The sequence below is a fragment of the Lutjanus erythropterus genome, chromosome 2, assembly GCF_056507025.1.
Source record: "Lutjanus erythropterus isolate fLutEry1 chromosome 2, fLutEry1.hap2, whole genome shotgun sequence".
Classification (NCBI taxonomy): domain Eukaryota; kingdom Metazoa; phylum Chordata; class Actinopteri; order Lutjaniformes; family Lutjanidae; genus Lutjanus; species Lutjanus erythropterus.
This window is the reverse complement of record NC_139318.1, coordinates 13718006-13745640: the sequence shown is the minus strand read 5'-3', so window position 1 is coordinate 13745640 and position 27635 is coordinate 13718006. Positions and strand designations below refer to the sequence as shown.

Here is a 27635-nt window from a genome sequence, read left to right as displayed (position 1 = left end):
CATTGTTTCATACGTCAGAAAAGACTGTTTGGTTCATGTTTTCTTGGTCTTTGTTTTGTTTATTCTTCCTTTTCCCTGCAGTCAGCTTTGAGGACGTCTCCTAGCTTGCTCATGTCAAACACTTGTATGAAGAAACTGGTGCATCCTAATTTTTAATGATTGGAGCTGCTCTGATCAAAAGGTCTGTTTAATGGCGTGTTCAGACAAAAAGCCCAGCAAAATTTAGCTTTGTGTTTACTTGCATGAGTTAGACCATGGCATCATTTTGGGAACATTTGTCAGAAATTGAACTTACTGAACTTAACACCTTAGGGCCACAGTGACCACCGCAGGGCCCCCAAGAGAGCCTGAAATATTCTTTTGTGACATGTTATTGTTAATGGTAATCATGAATCATGAGCTAATATGACTGGTTTAATAAATTAAAATATAGATCAAAGAGGTGAAACATTTCTTCCTGTTCAAGTAGTCCAGAGGGAAAAGTCCGCTAAAGACTCTCATTATTGTTTTACTCCAGGAATATCATTTACAATAATCTTGGTATTAATTAATCTTGGTTTAATTGGTGCTTTACTCTTAATGATGATGTAAGCAACTCATCAGCATAAAGGAGAAAAGGTCATCATTTATATAACGTTAAAACCTGCACTCGCGCTTGCATGTAGTAAAGACACATACACCTTGAAATCAAGCATTAGTCGGGCAAGTTGGGACTAAATGAAAATAAGTTAAATTCCGTACGTCCTTACTCCACCCCCCACACAAACGTACCAATTTACGGGAGAGAGTGGCTCGCATAAAGTTCACACGGGAGTTGTAGTTCCTCCCCCTATGTGGGCGTGGAATGTATCTTTGGGAAAACTTGAGCCCCTCATTCCTCAGAATCTGTCCACAGTGTTGTCAGCCATGCCGCGGGAGAAGCTCCTCTGTTTCCCACTCGTGTCTGCGATGTGGAGCGTCATGCTGCTGTGGCTCAGCGTCTGCATCTGTCTTCCAGCTCAGGGAGCTCTGGTGGTCTCTCACAGGGATGCTCTGAATCAGGTATTGAAGCTGCGCCAGCAGCATTTGCATGCAAACAAGTGACTGTTCTGTTATTTTCTGTGCTCAGTTTACATCTCATTAGCGATCAGTCAACATACACTGCTTTTAAGTGCTGCCATTATTCATAAGAGTCGATGAAAAATCGCTAGGCATGCAGGATGTGATGCGCTTTGCACGAAAGGCAGCAGCAACAGTGTTTACCCCAGAAAAGGGAACAAAAAAGATCTGTTTAGAGGACATAAAGGCTGTGCAGAAAAACAGTACCGTGGAAAATTAAATGTCAAAGCAGTCATCTCCGGGAATACAGTACACACATATCATTTAAAACAACTAAACAGTGATATGGCTTTCATTTCTACAGTCTTTTTTTAGTTGTGGTGTGATATTACTTTTTCTTAATAATCACTAAAACATGCCTTGAGATACAGTGGAGCTTCATAGAAAAATATACTCAGCAGACTAAAAGATTAGATGTATGTTAGGATGTAAGCAGAGCTATTGTAATTCTTTTGTTGCAAATCGAAGTCAGTCCAAACAAGTCCAAGTCAAGTCGCAAGTCTAATACTTGTCTCCAAAGTTAGGTGCTGCGTACTTGAGCACAAGTCCAAGTCAAGTCTCCCTAAGCAAATTACGAGACAAGATTCAAGTCTTTCATACAGAAGCCCTAACAGGCAAGTTAAAGAAATGATGAAGTTAAAGAATGATTTTTTTTTTTTTGTGATTGTTGTAATACTTTTGACCACTACCACAAGTCCTAAATAGAACTGAAAACATTCATATTTTCCTCCAGCTAACTGACAGCTTTCACACAAGCCCAAAGGAACCACACTGTCCTGGCAAATGCACCAAAACAAAACAAAAAATCACCCGTTTTCATGTATTTCACATATGGCGGGCACTAGATAGGACCTTTTGTGTTTTGTAGGTGGTGGTGAGCAGAGGTTTATTCAGTTATTTGCAGTCCTTGTAACTTCACTGCCAGATGCCACTAAATCCTATACACTGGTCCTTTAACAGTTCTTGCTTTCAAGTCTCAGGTCGAGTTTAGTTTTTTTAGTTTTTCAATTTTATTATAATTTTTTAGTCAGATGTATTGCTAAAAAATATGCAAGAAACTTATTTTCCACAAAGAAAGCTTGAAATTAGTTATTGGTGAACATGTTTGACAATGAGATCCGTTGAGGATTGAGGACTTAAAGGAGAACTTTGGTATTTTTATACCTGTGTTCTATTTCCTCATGTGTATGTGTGTGTATGATTGATGGGGACAACTGGTTTCGAATGTGGTCCAGTAATGAGAGCGACTGATACAGCCAGCAGCTGAGAATGAGCTAGAACACAGTTTGTGGGGGCAAATGCACTCCGTCTCAGTTTATTCACTACAAATGTTTGTTTTTGTCTCTGACTGGCTCAGATCAACAATGTATATCTCAGTGTGGAAAGTGTCTCTCTTACCCTTCACTTGTTCGAGGCTGTGTGTAACCAAATCCCTTTTAATCTCATTAAGTCTTGTGGGGTCACACATGTTGCAGGAAACAACAGCGGAGACGCAAGTGAGCATCATGGCTAAATATTTATATGACTTCTACAACTTGGATGAGACCTTTTAATGGCCGCACATATTTATTTGAGCGTGAGTGTACGGATGAGGAGAGACAGAGAGGGGCATCAGGCAGAGGAGGGAGAATCAGCCGCTGCACGTCCAGAAACACAGCACCAGAGTGCAGATACATCCTTCAGACTGTATACTTTATAAAGACATGTATACATGCAAATGCTCTGCATAATCATCCACTACTTGTATATTCATTCAATATAGATTTCCTTTGAAATGTTTACAATTTATGGACATGAGGTTTTTATACAGAGATTTTAGTTATGTTGTTGGTTACAAAAGCTTCTTATATATATTTATTGGACGATATACACTTATTTTTATCCTGTGTTGGTGCAAGATCAACAGATAACAGATTGCTTTATATTCAAGTCAGCATATACACCGATCAGATAAAACATTATGAACACTTGCCTAATATTGTGTTGGTCCCCCTTTTGCTGCCAAAACAGCCCTGACCTGTCGAGGCATGAACTCCACTAGACCCCTGAAGGTGTGCTGTGGTATCTGGCACTAAGATGTTAGCAGCAGATCCTTTAAGTCCTGTTAGTGGTGAGGTGGGGCCTCCATGGATCGGACTTGTTTGTCCAGCACGTCTCACAGATGCTCGATTGGATTCAGATCTGGAGAATTTGGAGGGCAAGTCAACACCTCAAACTCGATGTTGTGCTCCTCAAACCATTCCTGAACCATTTTTGCTTTGTGGCACAGTGCATTATCCTGCTGAAAGAGACCACAGCCATCAGGGAATACCGTTTCCAAAGGGTGTGCATGGTCTGCAACAATGCTTAGGTAGGTGGTACGTGTTTAAAGTAACATCCACATGGATGGCAGGACCCAAGGTTTCCCAGCAGAACATTGCCCAAAGCATCACACTGCCTCCACCGGCTTGCCCTGTTCTCATAGTGCATCCTTGTGCCATGTGTTCCCCAGGTAAGTGACACTCACGCATCCGGCCATCCACCTGATGTAAAAGAAAATGTGATTCATCAGACCAGGCCACCTTCTTCCATTGCTCCATGGTCCAGTTCTGATGCTCACATGCCAATTGGTTGGTGCTTTCAGCGGTGCACAGGGGTCATCCTTGGACATCCTGACTGGTCTGCAGCTATGCAGCCCCATACGCAACAAACTGCCATGCACTGTGTATTTAACTTCTTCAGCAATTTGAGCAACAGTAACTTGTTTGTTGGATCGGACCACACAGGACAGCCTTCACTCCCCACGTGCATCAATGAACCTTGGCCGCTCATGACCCTGTCACCGATTCACCACTGTTCCTTCCTTGGACCACTTTTGATAGATAGTGACCACTGCAGACCAGGAACACCCCACAAGAGCTGCAGTTTTGGAGATGTTCTGACTCAGTTATGTAGCCATCACAATTTGGCTCTTGTCAAACTTGCTCAAATCCTTACGCTTGCCCATTTTTCCTGCTTCTAACACATCAACTTTGAGGACAAAATGTTCACTTGCTGCCTAATATATCCCATGATGAAGAGATAATCAGTGTTATTCACTTCACCTGGCAGTGGACATAATGTTATGTCTGATCGATGTAGATCGTATTATACCTCAGAATAAGTGATATTTTTATACCAGACACACACACTTTGGCAATAATAACCAGATAACATCAGTTTTTTGATATCACTTACTAAGTCATTATGAATGTTTACTGCTGAAAAGGGAAAATAATCTGTATACATATTTTATAATCAGGCATCGATCTGTTTACATTTCACACACACTACAGGTTTACTGAGTGATTGTTTTGCTGTTATCCTGTACTGTATACTGACTCCACATCAATACAATAACTGTAGCTGATAACATCACCTCCAGTCTGTCTGCAGCACATCTCTCCTCTCTTTGGACAGCTGTTGAAAGTGCTTCAGTGGGGGATGTCTTCTCCTCTCGTGGTGGCCATCGTTGTCCCGTTCAAAATGCTCACTGCAGACCGTCCACACAACTAGCAGAAACTGAGTGTCTCACTATCTGACAGAGGCAGAGCTGCACAGAGGGCTACATTTTCTTGGGTCAATTGTGAAATGTAAAAAACATGAACCAATGTGTTTTTTATCATTTTGATAACAATGAACTACATCTCTGTGCTCCAAAATGACTCACTCTGCACACACACACACACACACGCATATGACTATGTTGTGTGGTCTAGAGTAATTGAATAAACTGAAACTGAAAGTGGAAATACAGCCCAGGTTTAAAATACAGAAGTTCTCCTGTAAGACTTTCTCATCATTTTCTTGTGATTGTGAAACTCTTGGACAGGCCCAGAAAGGCTTGACTCAATTCCAAGTCTCAAGTTTCCGGCTTTGTTTGTCTCTTGTCTGAATCACAAAGTTAGAGGCACCAGTTTGCATGAAAGCCCTCCCAATATATATATATATATATATATATATATATATATACATATATATATATATATATATATATAAAACTTACCATGATTTGTCATTTCAGACTTTGTTATAACCCACCCCTCCACTTATTGTCCCTATCTGTGTTGCTTACCAGCCTACCACACCTTCCTGCTCCAGCCTGTTTATTCTTGCCAGCTTGTTTGTTGTGACTTTTACATCCAACAGTCTTTCCCACATCTTCCGTAAGTCATTTGTCTGATATTAGGTCACACCCTCCTTTCAGGACATGTCACTGCAGTGTTGGCTTAATAAGCTTGACAACCTGTTTTGTGAAACAGAGGTGGCAACTTTAAAGAAAAGGATGATGATTATTAAAAGACTGAATGCTTCAGATGGAGACTACAGATGCATTGTTGATACATAATTGTTTGAAAATCTGTTTTTAATGCCAAGCTGTAACTGATGCTAAACATTTAGGAATCTTGCCTTTCCTTGAAGGTAGAATATGCAGAATTGTTTGTAAACACACCATTCAAAGTCAGCCTTTCCTCCAATGCAGGAAGAATCGCCCTGGCAACCCTGAATATTTTTATCAGCAAAGTCGGACAGATGACAGCTTGCAAAACCAGCACAGTTTGGCAGTGTTTTAATCTAGAAAATGGAAATAATGTTGAATGTAACATTTCATTTCATTTCAGCAGCATTTAAAGTACAATTTGGCGATTGTTGACTTGTGATTAACGGCTTCAAATGGCTCTTAATATACACAATATTTTTTTGGACAGTGTTTAACATTATCATAATTATTAATAAATAATGGATAAATATTGATAAATTGTGGTCAATTTTAACTGCTTTCGGAGTGTTTTCTTACTGTTAGACTAGATGACTAGTCTAAATTATTTTTTTCACTTAATTGACAGGGAAATTAGTTACCAGGAACATCCCTAGTGTGTATATGTGTATATCTCTCTATGCAGCTCTCACAGACAGAGAGCAGAGGAAAGAGACAGGATGTGACATAACCGTTGATCTCTGCATTTTCTAGGGTCCTGAACCTGTGCAGTGAATTTACTGGGAGCTGTACACCACTGCTCAAAGGCTGAAGCTCAGAAATATCTCAAGCACAGCAAAACATGAGAAAATAAGAAAAACCAAACAGAGGGTGGGGCAGTGGGCTAGTTTATATGAGTCTATACATTATTTTTTGTGTGAAATGGATGTTATGGATAGTATGTCTTTAATAACAATGCCATTCAATGTTTTCCTCCAGGAGGCCAAAGAAGATATGGGCACCAGGTCAATAAAGGTATTCAGCTTAAAATACTTACTGACAGAAGTATAAAGTACTACTTTGCATTTCTATGCTGTGTTTGTGTCATTCATCTGATTTTCACCCTGCTACAAAACTCAAAGAAACTTTGTTTGTGCATTTATTTATTTATAAATGTGTATTTTTCTCTTTTTCTTCTACAGAAAAGGAGCGTGTCTGCGAATGTAAGGAAAACATTTTGATGTCGTGATATCGTTAATATAGTTCAGTACACACATGCAACCATGGTCAGGAAGACTAGTAGCTCTGATTCACAAAATGAAATCCACATTTTCTTCAAACCTCATTGCTTCCAGATGGCACTGGTCCCCTTCTTGCCTCCCTGGTGTCCACAGGCATGTAGTTATTTTCTCTTTGGTTTACGGGAAACACTAAACAGGAAACTGGAAGTGCTTTGTCCTATCTGATTTTTATTCCTCTCTGTATTTTTGTACAGAACAGTGACCTCTCTGTTCTGTGCCATGAATCATGTAGAGACATTTCTCATGACATCTGTTGCAGAATTCAGGACAACAACAGGCTCCCAGTCACCCACCTAGCTTGTTTGTTGTAATAGAACACAATGTGTTTGTGTGGTTATGATTTATTAATGTTGAAACCTTTGAGATTTAATTGATTCAACAAGCATGTCAAATGTCTCTCTCTGTCCATCCTTTCAGGTGGTAGAGGTGTACAGCGTGTCAGTGGTTGTGACGTCTCGTTTCTCAAGATGTTATCTTTTTTTTTGGCACCAGTCTGCTTGAAATGGCATAAAGATAGAAGATCTTCCAGTAACTCACTGTATGAGAATGCTGTATATGAAGTATTTGTGGTAGGCGTGTAAATCTCTGTCTCTTCCTCCCTGTCTTCCTGCCTCAGGTGGAGGTGTACAGCGTGACGGTGGACTGCACTGTGACGTCTCGATTCGCTCACACTGTCATGACCTCCAAAGCTCTGAACAAAGCAAACACCTCCCAGGAAATCTTCTTTGAAGTGGAGCTGCCCAAGACCGCCTTCATCACCAACTTCAGCATGTCAGTCAAAACTCAGTACTTAAAGTACTGTGACAGCGAGCAGAGACTTTGTCCTTTTCTTTGTCTGACAAATGTTTTTGTGCCTCACAGGGAAATTGAAGGTCATGTGTATGCTGGGGAGGTGAAGGAGAAAGAGAAAGCCAAGAAACAGTATGACAAGGCTGTTTCCTCTGGACAAACTGCTGGACTGGTCAAGTATGTTGGACTACTGATATATGTACATATTTTGTTCACTTAATTTACCCTTTTGCTTGATTAGCAGAAATGTTCACGTTGGGCCAATACAGTATTTCATTTTAAAGTGTCTTTCGCTGATACAGATGATGAGCAGAAATGATCTTGTACCTGTAGTTTGAACACATGGTGGTAGTGGTATGAACATCAAATGAAATTAACACGTCCATCATTACAGGGCCTCCGGAAGAAAGATGGAGAAGTTTTCAGTGTCTGTAAACATTGCAGCCAAAAGCAGTGTGACTTTCATTTTGACCTACGAGGAGCTGCTAGAGAGGAAACTGGGTCAATATGAGATTCTAATCCGAGTTAGACCCCAACAACCGGTGCAGAAATTTCAGGTTGAACATAATCTGCTTTTATATTTTTCTTATTATTCACATACTGATTGTGAGGAGTTTAAAAATGGCTTGATTCTCCATACTTATGAAGATTTTTTGTCAGCATTGAGACTTTATGTCCACACTTTATTTGTCTCAGTGATTTTGTGCGTGTGTGTGCGTGTGTGTGTGTGTGTGTGTCTGTGTGTGTCTGTGTGTGTGTGTGTGTGTCTGTGTGTGTGTCTGTGTGTGTGTGTGTGTGTGGAAACAGATTGTTGCAGACATCTATGAGCCCCAAGGCATTGCTTTTGTCAATCCTACTGCAACTTTCCTCACTAATGAGCTGCTCTCACTGGTGGAGAAAACTGTCACAGACACAAAGGTAAGAAATATCTTTCTTTTTAAAGACTGACAAGAACTTTATAATGGATTTTTTTTTCAAACATAAATACTTTTTATTTGTCTCTCAGGCACATATCTCTTTCTCACCAACAATGGAGCAGCAAAGGAAATGTCCAGGATGTGAAGACAACATAATTGATGGAGATTTCATCATCAAGTACGATGTGAAACGAGAAGAGAGCCATGGAGAAGTTCAGGTCAGTGACCAACAAAAACTTTGCACCAATACCTGAAGCACAGTATTATGAGAATCAGACAGCTGGTGCACAGAGAGTAGAGTGAGTCATCTACTGATTGCAGGGTTGTCGGTCTGATCTCCACCACCTCCTGTCCACATGTCACAGTGTCCTAGGGCAACACACTGAATCCTGGGCTGCTTCTCAACCACTGGGAATGAAGTCGATGCATTATTAATGCCAATGCCAAAGGCTTATTGGCCAATGTGTTTCAATAATATGTAGCTAACTAGTTTGCCATTATAAGTGCCAAGTGTTGATTTCGGAGGTTACCAAACTTTTGTCAGTGTTGCGTAAATTGAATTTGTTGTTTTCTTTACTAATAGGCAGATTTATCTTATAATAATATTAATAATATGGATTCTGATTAATGTGTATTTTCAGACATATTTAATTTTGTAAAAATAATAAAAAAAAAACATTAAAAAAATTATCAGACAATAATTTGGTGGTCCCCCTGCATTAACTCTTGAGTGCCCTTTACGGGTCATGTCCTAAACAAAATCAAATGTGTGGATCATAAAAATCAGATTCCGACTGGGGCCCAATTTGCCAGTAAGACCCAGACTGACAGATCAACAGGGGACATATAGTCCACTGTGGTGACCCCTTAATGTAGAGCAGTCAAAGAAAGTAGAAGACAATATTATGAGTTGCTGATTGCTTATGTGATGTTTTTGGATTGGCTGTTTATTTTATAGTTGTTGTTATTTATTCCTGTTTTACACCGGGGAAACAAAATTTGCTATTAGGAAAAACATGGAACCCATTTCCCTCTTACATCATCCCAGAGTTGTGCCCAGTCAGCAGCTTCTTCTCCAAAACAGGCAGCCAAGACAACATTCAGTGAGCGCAAAATTGTTGTGACGAAACAGATGAACATCAGCCACTGCCATCAGAGAATGTCATCTTATTTGCTGATCGCCTGATTACAGTCAAAATAGTAAATTTGCAGGTGTTTGGCCGATGAATCAGCAGAAATCAGCCGTGCAGGTGTCCCTCCATGTGACTACAGGTGCCTCAACTCAAACAGGCTCTTGGAAATATCTTACAGCACTGCTGAATTGTCAAGCTGAAAAACAGATCTTAGTTTTACTTGCCTTAATGTGTATAGCTCTTCTTTTGTGCTGTATTTTCTTAATTTTCCTGATCATTTTTCCCTTCAGATTGTAAACGGATACTTTGTGCACTTTTTCGCTCCGCCTGACCTGCCCAGAGTTCCAAAGAATGTGGTGTTTGTGATTGACAGGAGCGGATCAATGGAAGGAAGAAAGATTCAACAGGTAAAAGAGGTTGTGTGTAGTTAAGGTTCGTTGTGTGTGCATCAGTGTGCATCTTCATACGTGAAGCTGGGAAATTTTGCAGACCCGGGATGCATTGGAAGCCATTCTGAAAGAACTCCACACGGAGGACCACTTTGCTCTTGTCCTGTTTGATAACACCATCATCACCTGGATGGACTCGCTAACCAAGGCAACGGAGGAAAATCTGTCTGACGCCATCGCATATATCAGGAAACTAAGTGACGATGGAGGTTAGAGGAAAACAAGTGTTACTAACTTTTATTCTTTGTGCACTTCAGAAGACATAACTTAGCATCAAGATGTCTAGTCATCATTGTGAGCTTGTCAGGAAACATGCAAAGACTTCATGAGCAGTGTTGTAGTCAAGACCACCTAAACCAAGACCAAGTCACGATCAAAACCAGAGTTTATCAAGACTGAAATAAGACCAAGACTTCGAGGGCTTGATCCCAAGTCAAGACCAATACAAGACCAGGTCAAGTCCCAAACTGCATGACACACTTAGGATAAAATGTGGAACATGCAAATATTCATTCCTCAAATTGACCTGAGAGATCCACATTCTCATAACTCAGTCACTCTCCACTTCCACATCTCTAGCTCTCTCAGCCAAGTGAGGGAACAGTACCATGAACAGTGACCATATTTTCAAACCGCTTAACTTGGCCCTGCATGTTCATGTATGCACCATAGGGGTTTTCATCAAGATTGACCATTATTTCAGGACTTAGAACACCGATGAACTCCAAAGAATCCCCTAATATATGTATGTATGTATGTATGTATGTATATATGTATGTATATATGTGTGTGTATATATGTGTGTATATATATATATATATAGCATTAATTGAATCAAAATGTAAAGATTCATGCATTGCATTGTCTTGTATTGCATCATTCATATCGAATTGTATTGCAACAGAGCTGAATTGTACAAGGGAAGAGATTTCTTAAGGGTTTGAGGCAGAATGCTACCTAGCTAACTAGCTAGCTAGCTTAGCTAGCGTCACTTATGCTTAGCTTAGGCTTACCTTTCTTTATGCCGCCTTTAAAATTCCAATAAAAATCTGATGTAGTGCCATTCATGCAGTAAGCGTTGCATTACAAAGTTACATACCACTGTATATTTTCGTTTGGACACTGTTTTGCAAGTGAAATCTTTGTCGTCACGTAAATTCTGTTATACAAGATTTGGCTGATATGTCAGTCCAGACAGTCACAAATTCACAAATCACAAAACTGGGTGACAGCCATTACCAGGAACAAAAATTTCACTGTAGAAATTAGTCAAGTTATTAATTGCATTTGAAGCTGGAAGTTTTACATCCAATCACAGCGTATTAAAAAATATGCAGTGCACAAGTAATTTAGTGACTTTTCTGTTGTTGCAGTCTTTACCCGTCTGGAAATAAAATCCCAGTTTCAGAGACAAAACAGTGAAATTGCAAGACAAGACTGACAAAGACCTATCTTGAATACTTCACCACAGTTACTACACCACACACAAGTTGTTTTCACACATTTGTTTTTGTATGAATTAAACACGCATGATACAAAGTGTTAATTTGTGAGTTTTAGAGGCACCAATAGGTATATTTTTCAGCTTTTGTACAGACACAGATTTCCCCCCTGCTTCCAGTCTGTATGCTATGTTAAGCTAACTGCCTGCTAGATATATTAGATATATTAATAGGAATCCTCTCATTTACTGTATTTGCCAAAATGTTAAACAGTTGCTTTAAAGAACATATAGAGGAATTGTTACTTGATTTTCTCTATGATAATGTTATCTCAAGAAATGTTCATGCTGTTTTTTGTCTTTCAGCCACCAATATTAATGACGCTGTACTGAAGGCAGTGAGGATGCTGGTGAAAGAAAGAGCAGCTGGCAAGCTTCCAGAGAGGAGTGCAGACATGATTATTTTACTGACCGATGGGATGCCAAACAGCGGTGAGCTGTCTTGATGTGGAAGATTATAATCTCTAATTCTTGAAGGTCAGAGGTCACTATTCTGTATTAAACTCCATACAGCAGCTTAAAACAATGTCTGACATGAACCTAACAATATGTGATTTGTTAGAAAAAAAAGTAGTTGTGTCAGAAAGAAGTGAAAAGGATTTGTTTCTTTCTGAAGTCACTGAAGTTGTCTGTGAATTAAGACCCTGCAGGATTTATAAATGCGACAATTTGATTTACATTCGAATTCAAAGTTTTCAAAGGCTTGACAAGCTCTTTAATAATTTTAATAATATGTTCAGTAACTTCATCATTGGAACTGAAAGCCTTTACCCAAACATAATACTTATCTGTGTGCATTTGCAGGAGAGTCTAACCTCCAGAAGATCCAGGAGAATGTGCGGTCTGCTATCAGGGGGAAGATGTCTATGTTCTGTCTTGGATTTGGAAATGATGCAGATTACTCTTTCCTGGATGTGTTGTGCAGACAAAACAAAGGACTGGCCCGCAGAATTTTTGAGGGATCAGATGCAACACTTCAACTTCAGGTGGAGTAAAAAAAAGTTGGATTTACAGCAAAGATTATGTCCATGCAAGTCTGGCATTTGATATTTGTTTGTGGTCCCAAGGACATTTCTGAAACAGATCTCGAATGATGTGGAAAGTGCGTTTGTTCCAGGGTTTCTATGAGGAGGTGTCCAGCCCATTGCTCCTGGAGGTGGACCTGCGTTATCCTGACAATGCAGTGGTCTACTTGACCAAAAACCACTACAGCCAGTTGTTTGATGGTTCAGAGATTGTGGTGTCTGGTCGGGTGACGGACAATGATCCTGAAAACTTCATGGTGGAAGTGTTCGCAAAGGGGGTGAGAAATGGACACCGATTTATCAATTAAAACATGAAGAAGATACTATCTAGTCATGTTAGTGAAAAGACAATTATATGCTTGTTCTCATATGAGACACTGTGACTGAATCTTAAATGCTAAGAGTATGATTATGATTGAATATGACTGAAACATCTCAACAACTATCAGATAGATTGCCATCAAATTTTGTATATACATTCATTGTCCCCAGAGGATGAATCCTACTGACTTTAGTGATCCCTTAACTTTTCATCAAGTTAAATTTTAAATTTGTTCAATACTTTGGTATTTGTTACCAAGCAAATCTGAAACCAAATGACATTCCCATCAACCTCAGCTGTTGTCTGTGCCAACAAGTATCTATTGCATGCTAAAAAGCTAAATTAAGATGGTGGACATGGTGAACATTATATTGGTTTAGCTGCATGCTCAGCATGTTAGTTTTGTTATTTTGAGCATAATAGCATGTTGATATTAGCACTTAGCTCAGTACAGCCTCACTTAGCTGTAAATCAAATGAAATGATTCCTTTAATGTCCACTCCTGTCATTAATATCTGTCATTTATTATCTCCTCTTTCTCTAGCCTGAACAGGACTTCTTGGTGCAGGGAAAGGCCAGTGTGCTAAACTTGGATGTGATGTACCCAGAACAGGAGTACATCTTTGGAGATTTCACAGAGCGTCTGTGGGCATACCTCACCATCCAACAGCTACTGGAGAACAGGTTCGACCATCTGAATTGATCTTTCCAAAGTCCCACAATTTTTTGTTCTGTGGTCTAATAACAGTTGAACAAACCTGGTAGTTTTTACTAAGGTTGAACCCCCCCCCCCCCCCCCTTCTTAAAAGCTGGAGTGTAGAGCGGCTTTTCTTATGTCCCGCTCCATCCTGCTCTAATTTCGCTCAGTTACCGCTCACTCCACAAGTTTGACGTATACCTGAGTACCCACTGCACAGACACCAACATTATTTTCAGTCAAACCCCAGCTATTGTAACCTCAATAATGGAGTTAACAGAATACTTTAAAAAAGAACCAGTGAAGAACAGGTGTACTATCCCTGTAAAACTGAGAGATGACAGTAATATGGTACAAGAAAAAGAATGTGGAGACATTGTTTCAGTCAACGAACTTGTTTCATTTTGGAGCATCAAATGAGGAACGAGTGCTGATGGAGTTGCAGCTCCACCTGAAACCAGGTAACAGAAAAAAAAGCTGCCCTGCACCGGAGAGAGGGAGAGAGTGTAAATATGGACAGATGTGCTGACTTGATATGAAAACTTTTTATGATCAAAGATCATAATGTTACCATAAAGTTCTGTGGTGTGTGATTTGTGACTCCAACTGTGATTTGAGACAAGTCCAATTTGAGAAGTTCTAAACACTTAATTACTTCATGCCGATTAATCATAACTATGAAGGAGGAGAGACACAGCAGAGAGGACAGAGGGAGATAGGGGGAGTATATATGAAGTGTCAACTGAGATAAAAACTTTTTTGACAATAAATCCTGATGTAACTGTACAGTTCTGTGGTTTATACACTGAAGACTAAAATATCTGTGTCAGTAACAAACAGACAGATGCTCGTCTCCTCCATGAAACATCTGTCAATGTTTGTGCATTATTGTAAATGATGATGAACTGTCCAGGCACTGTCTCTTCCTCTGCATCTCCTTGGTGTGTGTCTGTGTTCAGTTTGTTGTCTGTTGTAATCTAAAACATCCTCACAGATGTAAATTATGCACATGGCCTTAATACAAAAACATGGATATCGTGCACCATTAAGTCATCATACAGACTGACCTGAATAAAAAGTGAGGAGTTTTCCCCTCAGAGGACAATATTTTATGAAAGATATAAACTAATATTAACAATAATAATAGTGATGAAATAAATAGATACTTGTGAATAGCGACCTTTTCCTAAAATAATGCTGGTTCTGTGGTGTTGGAATTTTAAATTTGAAGCCTTCAGTGTGCCATAGCTTTCAGTGCATACTTGTACTTTTATGAGTTGATTTTCAAGATTGTACTTTTAATTGTACTTAAGTATTCATCACCCCTTAGTTACTTTCAAAATCATAACTGAGTGAAATCTGAGTTAATATCCAAATCTGGATTTTTTTTGTAGCCAATAAGGTTGTCTGATTGCAAACAGGCTGATGAAAACAATGACGCAAGGACAAAAAACTAAACACTGCAGTAGCACAAGTTTGTCAGGAAGATGTTAATGATTAGTCATTAATCAGTTAATCGACATCCAAAACTTATCCATGAATATTTAATTTATAGTCAGAAAAAGGCAGTAATTGCACCTCATTTGACTTTTGTGAAGTAAGGAAACAAATAAATTAACTAAATAATTAAAATGAGAAAAAGGAAAAAAAAAAAAACGTTTTTTACCTCATACTTTATTAATGATTAATCGGTTGTTAGCATTTTCAACTTTGAAAAGGAAAACGTGGAAAAAAGGAAAAATTTGTGACCCTAGTTTGGAGAGGTGACTGTGACCGCTGAGCAGAACAGAGAGGAAGTTGGGAGCATTTCAGACTGAAGATTTGGAGAAACAGAAACAACTTGACCTGATTGAATGTCTGCTATTGATAAAGTTCATCAACAGTTAAAAAGTAATCAATACTCAGAGTAGTTTTTGAGATGAGTACTTTGTAGTTTTACCAAGTAAGGTCCCATAGGTGCCCACCGGAAGAGGAGGGACTTTGGTTTTCTCGAGGGTCACATCTTAAGTTAATTAGCTAAGCTAGCTAACTAGCTAGCTAATGATTAATGTAGATTAGCTAACAAGATATCTAGAGTTTTGCTAACGTTAGCTAACTTAAGATGTGAATATAGGTATTTTTTTTAGATCCATCAGCAGCTTCTTGAAAATGTGGTTTTATTTTCAATACAGACAAGCCTAGCACATTATTATATCTACGTAGTGGAAACAGGAAAGGACAAAGTTGGCCGAGGTACCAAGCTTGCTCAACTGTCATTGGAGCACAGAGCGGCACGTAGGAAGGTTCAGTTGTGACTGTTAACCACCCTAACCCTTCTGATCTGAAGATGGTTTCTCTATGAGCTGACAGATTAGTCAAAGAATCTCAGAAGATTTTATGGCACTTTTATGGACTTTTTATTGCACATCATATGCAACTTATGTTAAACATTATTAAACTGCCAACCAGTGAACTCTTCTTCTTTTTTTTTATCTCAGTGAAATTGGTACTCAGGAAGAAAAAAACAAGGCGACAGCCAAAGCCCTGAACATGTCACTGCAATACAGCTTTGTCACCCCTGTCACCTCCATGGTGGTCACCAAGCCTGAAACAGAGGACAGGCTTATCGCGGATAAACTGACTGAGGGTAGGGGAAGTGCAACTGCTCATATGTAATCATTTAGCAGCAGGTTTATTTTTAATTATGATCATGATCAGTATGTGTAAGTAAAACACTTTCCTTGTTTCACAGACCAGCGACAAAAGGCAGAGAGACACAGAGGTATGACCATCTCTTTTAACTTAAATGTACTTTATAAATCTGATTTACAACAACTTAACTAATGTATGCTTTCATTACAGGCGCAGGTGCAGCAGGTGCAGCAGGTGCAGCAGGTGCATCAGGTGCCCACCAGCCTCACCAACGAAATAGTAAGCCTTTTCATATAGCATTAATTTAACTAGACCTCTTACATAATAATAATAATAATAATAATAATAATAATTGTATTCATACAGTACTTTTCAAGCTTTTCAAGCACAAAGTGCTTTCTGTATCAAAAGATTTACAGAACAAGAATTTACAAAATCATAAAAAAAAATCCTGCCCCCTTAAATACAGACTCAGGAGCATAAATATCATATAAAAAACATTTAAAAGAGCATTTAGAGCAGATGAAAGTGCAAAGTACATTGAAGCAAAACATTATTAAATCATTAAAACAATAAAACAGTAAAACATTAATTGTAGGCCATGAGTTTTAAGAAGTCCCTTGAAAGCTGCAGTGGAGTTCTCACACTAAGGGGAAGGCCTTTTCTGAGGGAGGGGCTGTCACTGAAAATGCACGGTCATCCTTAGTTTTATGCCTGGTCTAAGGAACAGCCAAAAGGTTTTGATTGGTTGATCTCAAGGGCCTGGCTGGAGTGTACAAAGTTAAAAGCTCCTTAATGTAATCTGGAGTAAGACTATCTATGGCCTTGTACATAATTAATATAAATTTTAAATATATTCTAAAATTAACAGGCAACACATGCAGAGACACTAAAATTGGGGTGATATGGCAGGACTTTCTAGATTTTGTCAATAATCTGGCTGCTGGGTTTTGGATGACTTGTAGTTGTGTGTTGAAAAAAAAGCATGTTTGACTTTTTCTCTGTCATTAAAACTGAGCATGTATCTAATCTTGAAGGTATTTCTTAACTGATAAAAACAAGATTGGTTGATTTTCCTGGTGTGCTGCTCAAAGGATAGTTTATGGTCAAAGGTGACTCCAAGGTTTTTTGCTGTGGATTTTACATTGTTGATGAGTGAACCACGAGAGGACTGTATCAGTAATTTCTCATGTTCAGGACCAAAGATCAAAACCTGCGTTTATTGCTGTTGACTTGTAGGAGTTGGCATCCAGTCCTTGACACCGGATAAACAGGAATGCAGTATGGTGAGATCGTCCAGTTCATGTGGTTTAAATGAAAGGTATAACTTTGTGTCATCGGCATATCATTGAGAGGAGATGTTGCGTTGCCAAATGATGCGTCTAAGGAGTAAGTAAGAATAAAATTGGTCCCAGAATCGATCTTTGGGGTAGTCCACAAGTGATGTCAGCTGTTGTTGACTTAAACTCCTGGATGGAGACAAAAAATTTCCTGTTTTCCAGTTACGAGGAGAACCAGTTCAGTGCAAAGCCAGTGATTCCTGCCCATGTACTTAGTCTCTCAATAAGAATTTTGTGCTCTCTAGTGTCGAAGGCTGCAAGTCAAGTAGCACTAGTACAGAGCAGTGACCAGAGTCTGCAGCCAGTAACAAGTCATTTGTCACGTGAAGAAGAGTAGTTTCTGTGGTGTGTAACTTTTGAAAGCCACCCTGCAATTTTTCAGAAATATTGTTATTACTTAGTCCCTCTAAGAGTTGCATTAAGACCAGTTTTTCCAAGAGATGAAAGATAAAAGGTAGTTTAGAAATTAGTTTAATGTTTTTTGGGTCAGTCCAATCCAATGTGGGCCCTTAAGGGAGCGTTTGAAGGCATGCTACCTTAAAGAGGTCAGGCACACATCCAGGGGAAAAGGAACTACATATGATATTGACCAAGTAAGGTGCTAAAGCATCCATTATTTCTTTCAAAAGTTTGGTGGGGAGAGGGTCAAGTGATGACGAGCTCATATACATCACAGTGTTAAGGAGGTCCTGTAATGATATGGGTTTAAAACAGTTCATTAGATCCAATTGAGGTCCAGGAATATTTACAGTTGATGCAGGGGGAGTTAAATGTGCTTGAATGTTTTTTTTATTTTTTTTTTATAAATAAAGTGAGGCTTTACTGCTTGCTCTTTTGAGGGGGCCGAATGTCTTCATTTATCCATGGGGTCGCTTTTATTGTTGATTTCAGCTGGGATTTTAGAAAGTCCACCGTGTCCAGGGTAGATAGGCATAATTTCTGAAAAGGTTATGTAAAGTAATTTGTATCTGACTGACATGTCAAATAGTCTGCGGCATTATTAAGAAGGGCTATGAATACGTGCTCATTAATGACATGAAAATGCACCTTCCTTTTGGGATTATCTCCATAGTCTGGACCACAGTGTCAAACAAGATCCAACCCCAGATTAAACACTAAATCCAATGTGTTGTGCCCGTTATGAGTTTGGCCTTTAACATGTCAAACCACGTTGTAAGATTCTGTGATTTTTAGAAATCTGTGACTTGTAATATCATCAATATGGAAATAAAAGTCACTAACAATAATTAATTTATCATAATCAACAACGATAGACAATAGGAGCGCTGAGAATTCTGTTAAAAATGCAGGATTCATTTTTGGTTGGAGATATACGAGAAGGTAGAGGCACAGGAGAGGCAAGAGAGGCACAATTTATCTTAAACATTAGAGCCTCAGAACTGTATAAATCACCCACTGCAGTATGGGTACTCATAAATTTACCTCTAAAGATTGCAGCCAGATCTTCTCCATGACCACTCACACTAGAAAAGGTAAATGATTTAAAATCTGGGGGGCGCATATCAATCAGCTGGCTAAACTCACCAGGCCGAAGCCAGGTTTCTGTTAGAAATAAAAAATCTAAGCCACTGCAGCTGATGTAGTCATTTAATATGAAGGGTTTCCCTGATAGTGACCATATATTAAGCAAAGCACATTTAGCAGGTTGCACATCTTGACTGGCTGGTTTGATGTATCTAAGATTTTTTAAATTTGCACTTTTAAAGAGCTACACACCTATGTATAAGGCTTGAGAGTAAAATGCTATTTGAATCAGAAGAGGTGAGGTGGGATAGCTGATTCTTTGCTGGCACTGGGTGTTCTGGGATAGTAGACGGGACATATTTCACTGAAAGTCATTTGTGGACGTGGTTTAAAACAGTGTGGGATGTTTTCTGTCATAGCGAGCACCCAGATCACTGTGATGAAAACCATCACGACCACAGAAGGAGGGGTGGTTCCAGAGGAGGTTCACATTATCAATAAATATAATATTGTGCACAGTGCAGGCTGACTGAGGCCAGGCGTGAAGATGTAAAATCCTGCTAAAATGTTCAGTAGCTATTCTCAGGGTGGGGATTGGCCCAGAAATTGAGACTTTTTTTCTTTTTTTTTTACCACATTCTTGCAGTATGTTAAACAGGCAGTTAAAATCCTGTTTCAGTAATTCAGTTGAGTGGTGGCGAATGTCATTTACTCAGACATGAATAACTATGTTTTGTGCGGAGAAGTTGTTATTCATGGTGCCTGGGATCTTGGCTGTGATGTCTGTGATTTGAGCACCAATCAAAGCAAGAGTTTTCGTGTTTTTCTACTTTACCTGTGTCACCATCGAGTTGCCAGTTATGAGTGACAATATGGGATGGGGTGATAGCGAGGCTGTGAGACGGCTGCAGCCCTCACAGTCAGTAGAGACGGTGGTGTGTGGAAGCATGTCTGGTTGCTGCAGCGACCGGGGCCCAATATCTTGACCCACTTTGGTCTTCTGCTCTTGTGGTACTGGTTTTGTTTCGTCCCCTGGTGAGAGGAATGAAGCTCCCCTGAATTGTCCTCAGGATAGTAGTGAGAATGTGTTTCCAAATTTTGACGAGCCGATCACTGGCAGCACGCCAACAGGAGTCAGACATGGACAACACTAACACTCACTGTCACACATACACACTATGTGCTGTTACTCTGACCAATCCAAGCATAATGTTATCCTATCTATGCCTTTACTATGTTACGCTCATGGTTGTACTCCTGCAATCCCTAGTGTTTGGTGGGTGTTCTCCCCTCATTTGTGCGCCCCTTGTATGTCTCGCTCTTGTTTTTGTCTTGGCTGTGGGTGTGTGCTGGCGTGGTCCTCGCTCCTTAGTCTCCAGGCTCTCCTCACTCTGCACCAAGTAGAAATCATTGATCAGCCCTCCTTCAGTCTACAAACCTGCTACTCATCAAGCTCATCAGTAGACACACCCTGGCTCTCGAACCGCTCCTTGCAAAGTTGCTGTTTCATCACTGTGGTACACTTCAGGTTCATCTCACCTTTAGTCTTAGTGATTATTCTCTTCAGATGTATTTTTACTAACTGAACTCTCAATGTGCTTCAGGATCACCTTGTTGCCTTCTCTCCACTGCTGTTACCTGGACCTCATCCCTCTTCATCTTCTTTCTCATTTAATGCTGAAATCGAGACAACTCAGAACTTGAAAATGTCAAACCACCTACTGGAGAAAGTACAATGGATCGCCACTTAAAGTCAGAGTTCCTACTTGTGAACAAATGCATCTTAATAAAGAAGGAGTTGTCTGACATCACACAACATGGCAGCACGCATGGAAGCCTAAAATGATACATCATACTATCATATAGTAAAACATTTTCCGCTCAGAAAATGTGTCAGCAGTGTTATTAAGTGCTGTGAAATAATAAATAATAAATAATAGGTATGGTGTCTGTTACCTCATGCATTGTTTTTCCTTGGCTTTTCCCTTGAAGCATGGAGGGTGCATGGACAGCCATGTTTTTAATTTACTTTTGGCTTTGTGCACCTGGAGCACTTTGAGATTGGAAATTGGAAGTCTCAACTAAGAAGTTCTGACCTCGGACGCTGACTTTTACAATAAACCCAACTCTTGCACTTTCTGTGTCCTGCACTGGGTCCCCACTTGTGAAGCAAAACACTTGTTCCTAGTGTTTTTATTTAAATCTTTTATTCTATAGTTTTTATTGGTGCATAGCAGACAAGACTCTTCAAACACATCATTAATGTGCAACTGATTTTTCTTTAAATTATTTCTAACAATAGACACTGACTCGTAAAGCACAGCATGCTTTTTTCAAATTTGTAGCATATTTTTACATTATTAGAAACCTTTTCAATCAATATGTGTAAGTTGAAAATACTAAAGACATCCAATTAAATATGTGTTCTGTTGTCTTGTTTCACAGACCAGCGACATGGAGTACCCAGACTCAGGGGTACAGCAATCTGTTTTTACTTTATTATGTGAAATACTTTATAAATCTCATTTTGGACTCAACAACTTTAATGATGTATGCTTTTATCATTTTATAACAGGTAAGATCCAGTCCAGTAGTCGATCAAATGGTAAGCTTTTTCATACAGCATTAGTTTAACTATTATAAACCCATTTCCAAAAAAGTTTGCATGCTGTGTGAAATGTAAATAAAAACAGAATACAGTGATTTGCAAATTATTTTCTATGTTCAATTGAGTACCATTCAAAGACAGAATATTTAATGTACAAACAAATTAACTTTTTAGTCCATAATACTATTAAAAGATGCAGAGAATCTGAGAAATCTCTGCATGTAAGGGGCAAGGCAAAAACCAACATTGAATGCCCGTGACCTTTTATCTCTCAGGAGTCACAAAACCCAGTGTTGTTGATGGTAAGGTCTGAGAAAGCACCGTTGTTGCTGAAAGGTACATACAGGTTTTGGAGCAACATACGGTGCCACCCAAACAACATCTTTTTCAGGAATGCCTCTGCTTGGACAAGACATGGCTTTAATACATTCTGTATGTGTTATAATAGTGTAGCTTCATAATTAGCATGTTCCTGTCATAACAACACACCTGTTATATTTGATTTATATGTCTTCTGTTGGACATGATACCTCTAATGATGCTTGGGCAGTGGACGGAGATCCTCATTTCATGATAGAGCTGCCAGACACAGATGACACTCTGTGTTTCAACATCAATGATAAGCCAGGAACCATTTTCAACCTGGTCAGAGACCCAAAATCAGGTCAGCACTGAGTCTTACTCAAACAGAACACACATCTCGTTATTGTCAGAAATATGAGACGGGACAACAAACTCAAACCTGTTATTTTTTCAGGCTTTGTGGTGAATGGCCAAATTATTGGCAAGAAGAAAGTTGTTCCAGATGATGATAACATCCACACTTACTTTGGCCGTCTTGGTATCGTCCACCAGAAGCTGGGGGTGAGGCTGGAGGTGAGCACTCAGGACATCTCAGTCTTCCATGATGGCAAACAGATCAAGCTGCTGTGGTCTGATACAGCTTCAATCAAAGAAACAAAGTGAGTCACACTGTTTTTAAAATATTTAAATGTATTTGACAGCAAGTCTTGTTTCAAACAGAAATAATTTGGAATAATTTACACAGGTATTTTATCATTTTGGTCCATGAATGTATAAAGGAGAACTGAGATACTTTGCTACTTCTCAGGCTTTCATCCAATTTTTCCTAGACACCACTCACCAGACTAATTTGCAAGTGATCTGCCAGAGCAAATAAAAATATGAGCTTGGCAGATTTCATCTGGTTTCTTGGTCTCACTCTGAAAAATTCCTCTGTAACTGTAAACTCTAAACTGTTGACAGGACACCTCGAACTGCAAACAAGGTCAGTCTATTATACATTTTTGATCCACAGAGGTTTTGTATTTGTAAAACTTTCCTAGAGCTGAGAAAAGTGATTTTAAAATCCATGACTTCATCACAGTGTTAATTGACCCTTCGCTAAGCCCTGCCCTCCTTAGTTACTGTTGCTAAGCCTGCCATACTTTACATTCTCGCATTTATGCAGTTTACAGTGATAACAGTGGCAGATTTAACATCAACATTGGGAGTAATTGCTGAAACACGAGCTCTGTGACTCCTTAGAGACATAAACAAAGGCTAGCTGACGACTGTGAATTTTGTCAGCTAAAATAAAGACTCACAAGCAGATTTCATAAGTGTAGCTTACTGATGTAAGTTAAAGCTAATGCTAACTCCTTGACTGGCCAAAAAGTCCATCTTCAGGTGACATTTTAATGTTTCCATCTAACAGATTTTAAAAAAAGGAATAGTTAAAGTGTAAATGTAAAGTTATCTAACAGCTGCATACATTATGTAACATTAATGCCAACAGACAGGCTAAAGCTAGCTCACATCTCAGCAAACATTGGTCGGATGGTGAAATACTGCAGGTATATCTACATGAAGAGAAATACACTCATCAATAACGTGAGAAAAAGAATCTCAGGAGCTCGATCGGTGCAGCGGACTTTGAGACAGGTCACCCAGCCGGACCACGACCGCCACAGGAAGAGAGCCAGGATAAGAGCTAAGCTAACCTGACTTAGACCTGAGACAGTGAGCCAGAGAGAGATGCTTTATCGTCAACCCTCTTTGATTCTGCATCAACCCACATCCTCCTCAAACCACCACAGAGCAGATACAGATGCAGTGGTATCTAACAAGTTTAGCTGGAGGTAAAATTACTCCAGCTAGTAAGCTAGTGTTAGTTAGCCACATATGCTACCGTTTGCAGCTTTTGTCAGAGCAGATGAAGACAGAGGTTAATCCATTCCCCACATGTGTGCTCATGTTTCACATTTTTGACACGTAACAAAAAAAACACCACCATCCAGACTCATGAAACGCTGAGTATGACTCTCCTCAGAGCCTCCTGCACAGCGTTTCACCGTGTCGAGAAGCTTGACAGCTGTAGTTATGGTTGCTAACCTATGATTGGACAGGTACTTTGGACAAGATTTAGTGAAGGGTCAATTCTATGGACCATGTGGGAACTCATGGATGGGGGAAAGACTACTGTGCATGTTCAGTGGGCTGGATACTGCAGAAATTAAGGTGGAAGCTCGAAAACTTTTTTTGGCATATGCACACACTGCATATTTTAACATGTTACATTACATTCCTGTACTTCTCTTTGCAGGTTTTGTAGTTGGATGTTGTGGTGGTTATTTCATGTATTTTTGAGCTGCAGAAACTTTATTATTGCTGTTCTCCTCTTACTACTGTTATCAGCAACATAATCCTTGAATCCACGTTATTTTTGGGCTAGCCACCTCCATGTTAGCTGTCTCTTGTGTTGGCCTCCGCTGGTCTGCTCTGTCCTAGTAGTTTGCCAGGTTTGCTGCATTACTCTAGAAATCACCCAGTTGTGTTTCAAAAACAAAATGCAACTTCTCCCAATATCAAGAAAACAGCAAATACTTAACAAAAAAAGCCCCAAGTCAAGTCAAGTCTAAGTCAAGTCTCAAGTCATAAATACCAAGTTGAGTCTTTCATCAGTCTCAAGCAAGTCTCAAGTCCTCAAATTTGTGATTGAAGTCTGACTCAAGTCAAGCTGTGTGACCTGAGTCGTCTGCCTCTGCCAAAAACTTTGTTAAATTATACTTAAATGACATTGACAAATATATTGCGAGTTTTTCTCCACATGGCTCCAGTGAATCACCAAGATACAAAATAATCCCAACTTTGCTCTCTTGCTGTCAGCTGGTGGTCACAACTGTTTTGTCTCTCTTCCAGTATGGACATCAGCCTGATTAAGAACTGCAGCCTGACTGTGACACTGAGGCACTCCATTAAATTTAGGGTCATTAGACACACAAAGGTTTGGAAAAGACGCCATGACCATCAGGACTACCTGGGCTTCTACACACTGGACAGTCACCACCTGTCTGCTTCGGTTCATGGTCTGCTAGGTAGAAAACTACGAAAAAGTGTCGTATTATGATGCATTCATTGTGTAGCTCTTTTATCTTTGTCAATTCCTCATTTTTAGTAAGACCAGTCATATGAAGCATGCTGTTTTCCTCCAGGTCAGTTCTACCATGGGGTTAACTTTGAGGTGACAGACTTTCGTCCAGGTGAGCTCCAGGAGAACTTAAATGCCACCATGTATGTGAAGGGACAAACACTCAACGTGACCAGGTGCACATGCCTCACAAATTTTAAACACACAATGCATGCAAGGTGAAAGAGCATTTCTTTTTGAATAAACACTCCCCTTAATCGTTTTTTTAATCTCTTCCAAAGACATTGGCAGAAGGACTTCAGCAGCAATGTGAAGAATGGGGAAAATATTCCCTGCTGGTTTGTTAACAACAATGGAACCGGTCTCATTGACGGGAGAGCCTCAGATTATGTTGTGTCAGGGCTTTTTGAGACTGCTTATTGAATTGTGAAAATTCAAAACATCAGTTGCACTGTAGCCACACAATTATGTAAAAGTGTTCTGTGGTGAGAAATAGCAGATTATAATGAATCACACTGTGCCTTCATTCAAAAATTACACACACATGCAGAACCAAACATGAAAACCAGTAGAAAAAACAGTATCTTATTTTTAGATGAATGTATATATACTGGTGACTTAAATACAGTAATATGGTAGGTAAAGCTTTCCTATATAAATTTGTCATAGAATGATTTAAGTCTAACTTTTCTACACTTGACAATCAAATAAATGTCGTGCTACTGTAGATTCATCTAACAAAACCACTGTTTTATCACTGTATCTTATAAAATAACAATAAAATCAATATCATAAAGAATTGTACTTGATTGTATCTGGTTTTCTCTATGCATGTGATTATATTTTTAGGGTCCAAGCAGCATCACTTTTTTTTATTTTTATCAAAATAGGTCATTCTGAAACGTGCAATAGTTCATGAGCATATTATGATATCAATGTGACAGTTGAGACACATGTTAGCTAACCATTGCTTTTCACTTGCAGGGGGCATCACAAAAGCAAAAAGTTTATATCTCGTCATTAGCTGCATAGATTTGTATAACATATCATTTTGTGCGATCATAACCTGGGCCATGACGTGAATTTTGGTAATGAATGCTGGGCAGAAAGTGGGGCATGACTTATTACAATAAACATTTCATAATCCAAACAAAAAATCAGCCGTACGTCCTACAGAGCTTAAATTTCCTCTTCACGTGTGCTGTATTGTGGCAGAAGTTTGCCTCACTGCAATCTGTGGTCAATTCAGAAGTCCATCACTCTATATTTTTCAAAATGCAAAATCAATTAACATCTCTATCTTCACAAGTTTTCTTTTAAACGCTACCAGAATGGACACAAATACTCTCAAGGAGGTAAACATCATCCCTCTCTCTGATTTTCTGCTTGTGAGCTACTTAATGTCTCAGTGGGCAGGGTGAGGGTGTAAGGAAAGAGCTATAGCTATAATTCTGCACCTGGTCAAATCCCCAAGTGGTCTAAAGACATGTTCTTTAACCAAAAGGTCACGGATTCAAATCCCCAAGTGACCAACTTTGTGGTAGCAGGTAGATTGTGAATTCTCCCCATTACTCAGGCATGTAAATGACACTTATTGAAATTATCAAGTCATTGTAATGATAAATTGTGTCGGCTTGAGAGTAGTTGAGACAGAGCCTGAACACACAGTCCCGCTGAGGATGTCGTCTCCACTTGGAGTGGTAAAAGTACAGCTGACACTTCATTAAGACTTTTCTTCTTCTGCAGTTTAAACCTGGGGATTAAGTGTCTTATTGGAGAATAAAATGACATATTAAAGGAGCAGTGTGTTACTTTTTGAGCCATGTTGCAGTCAGAGTGCAGATTGCAACCAAGTGAATCCCCCCACAGTGCATACAGAGGCCGTCACGCAACAAGACGGCTTAACACTCGCATTGACTAGTCTGTCAAGTGATGAAGTTTGCTTATAGATGATTTTAGAAATTGTCAGTCTCTATAGGTCATAGATTTCAGGTAAGATAAAATATAACTGTTACTTGCTCTATATTGTGGTACACTGTGGTTGTGCTTTAGCGAACTGCTTTGCATGGTGGCATACACCGATTCTGGCAAAGTCAGTTAGTGCGATGGGAGATAGTGTTGGCTGGAAGTATATTTATTCTCCCATTTACAGTGTCCAAGTCTTGGTTACGGGTTGGGTGTTAGAGGGCAAGTGGAGGGAGAGGAAGAGGGAGCAGAGAGGCTGAGGTTACGGTGCAGCCAGGGCCATGTGAAGCCGAGGTGTGTGTGGGGGGGGGGCAGGGCAGCTCAGCTCAGGCATGGTCATCCCACCTTTTGCTGGGGTATCATGGTGTACTTGTGGTAATTACATGCTGAGGGGGCCTGGGGATGACAAAAGGGAGTACTGTTATGCAGCCTATAGGCATTCATTTTTTGGCGATTTGGCTCTTTAGAGCAGAGAAACCATCTTGTCATCCAGCTGCTGTGTTTGGAGCATCAGGGAAAAGTTCCTGGACCCCAGTGGACATCGCACAGGTTTCATACCCAGCATCTGAGTTTCTGTTCAGGTCCTGTGGAGCGTCAGTACAGCAGCACAAGTACTTGCAAACCTATATCATCAGGGCATCAACCAAAAGTTTTATTGTTATGTATTTTATAGTTTATTTATTATTACATTGCAAAGTATGGTCTATATTTTTATATTTTTCTGTTAT

The 27635-nt window shown here is 39.5% G+C and overlaps 1 protein-coding gene across 1 annotated transcript; it reads left to right on the top strand.

The window, feature by feature from the left end:
* Positions 1-748: 748 nt before the first annotated feature.
* Positions 749-25746, top strand: LOC146331268 (inter-alpha-trypsin inhibitor heavy chain H3-like). Its single transcript, XM_084729071.1, has 22 exons — positions 749-1041; positions 6314-6349; positions 6517-6537; positions 7232-7386; positions 7477-7581; positions 7799-7961; positions 8212-8322; positions 8411-8539; positions 9745-9861; positions 9944-10112; positions 11711-11836; positions 12209-12390; positions 12522-12707; positions 13296-13435; positions 15926-16074; positions 16180-16209; positions 18327-18334; positions 21978-22176; positions 22270-22474; positions 24714-24889; positions 25007-25118; positions 25224-25746. The coding sequence occupies exons 1-22, from the start codon at positions 832-834 to the stop codon at positions 25363-25365; spliced, it is 2871 nt and encodes a 956-aa protein (XP_084585197.1). The 5' UTR covers positions 749-831; the 3' UTR covers positions 25366-25746.
* The last annotated feature ends 1889 nt before the right edge of the window (positions 25747-27635 follow it).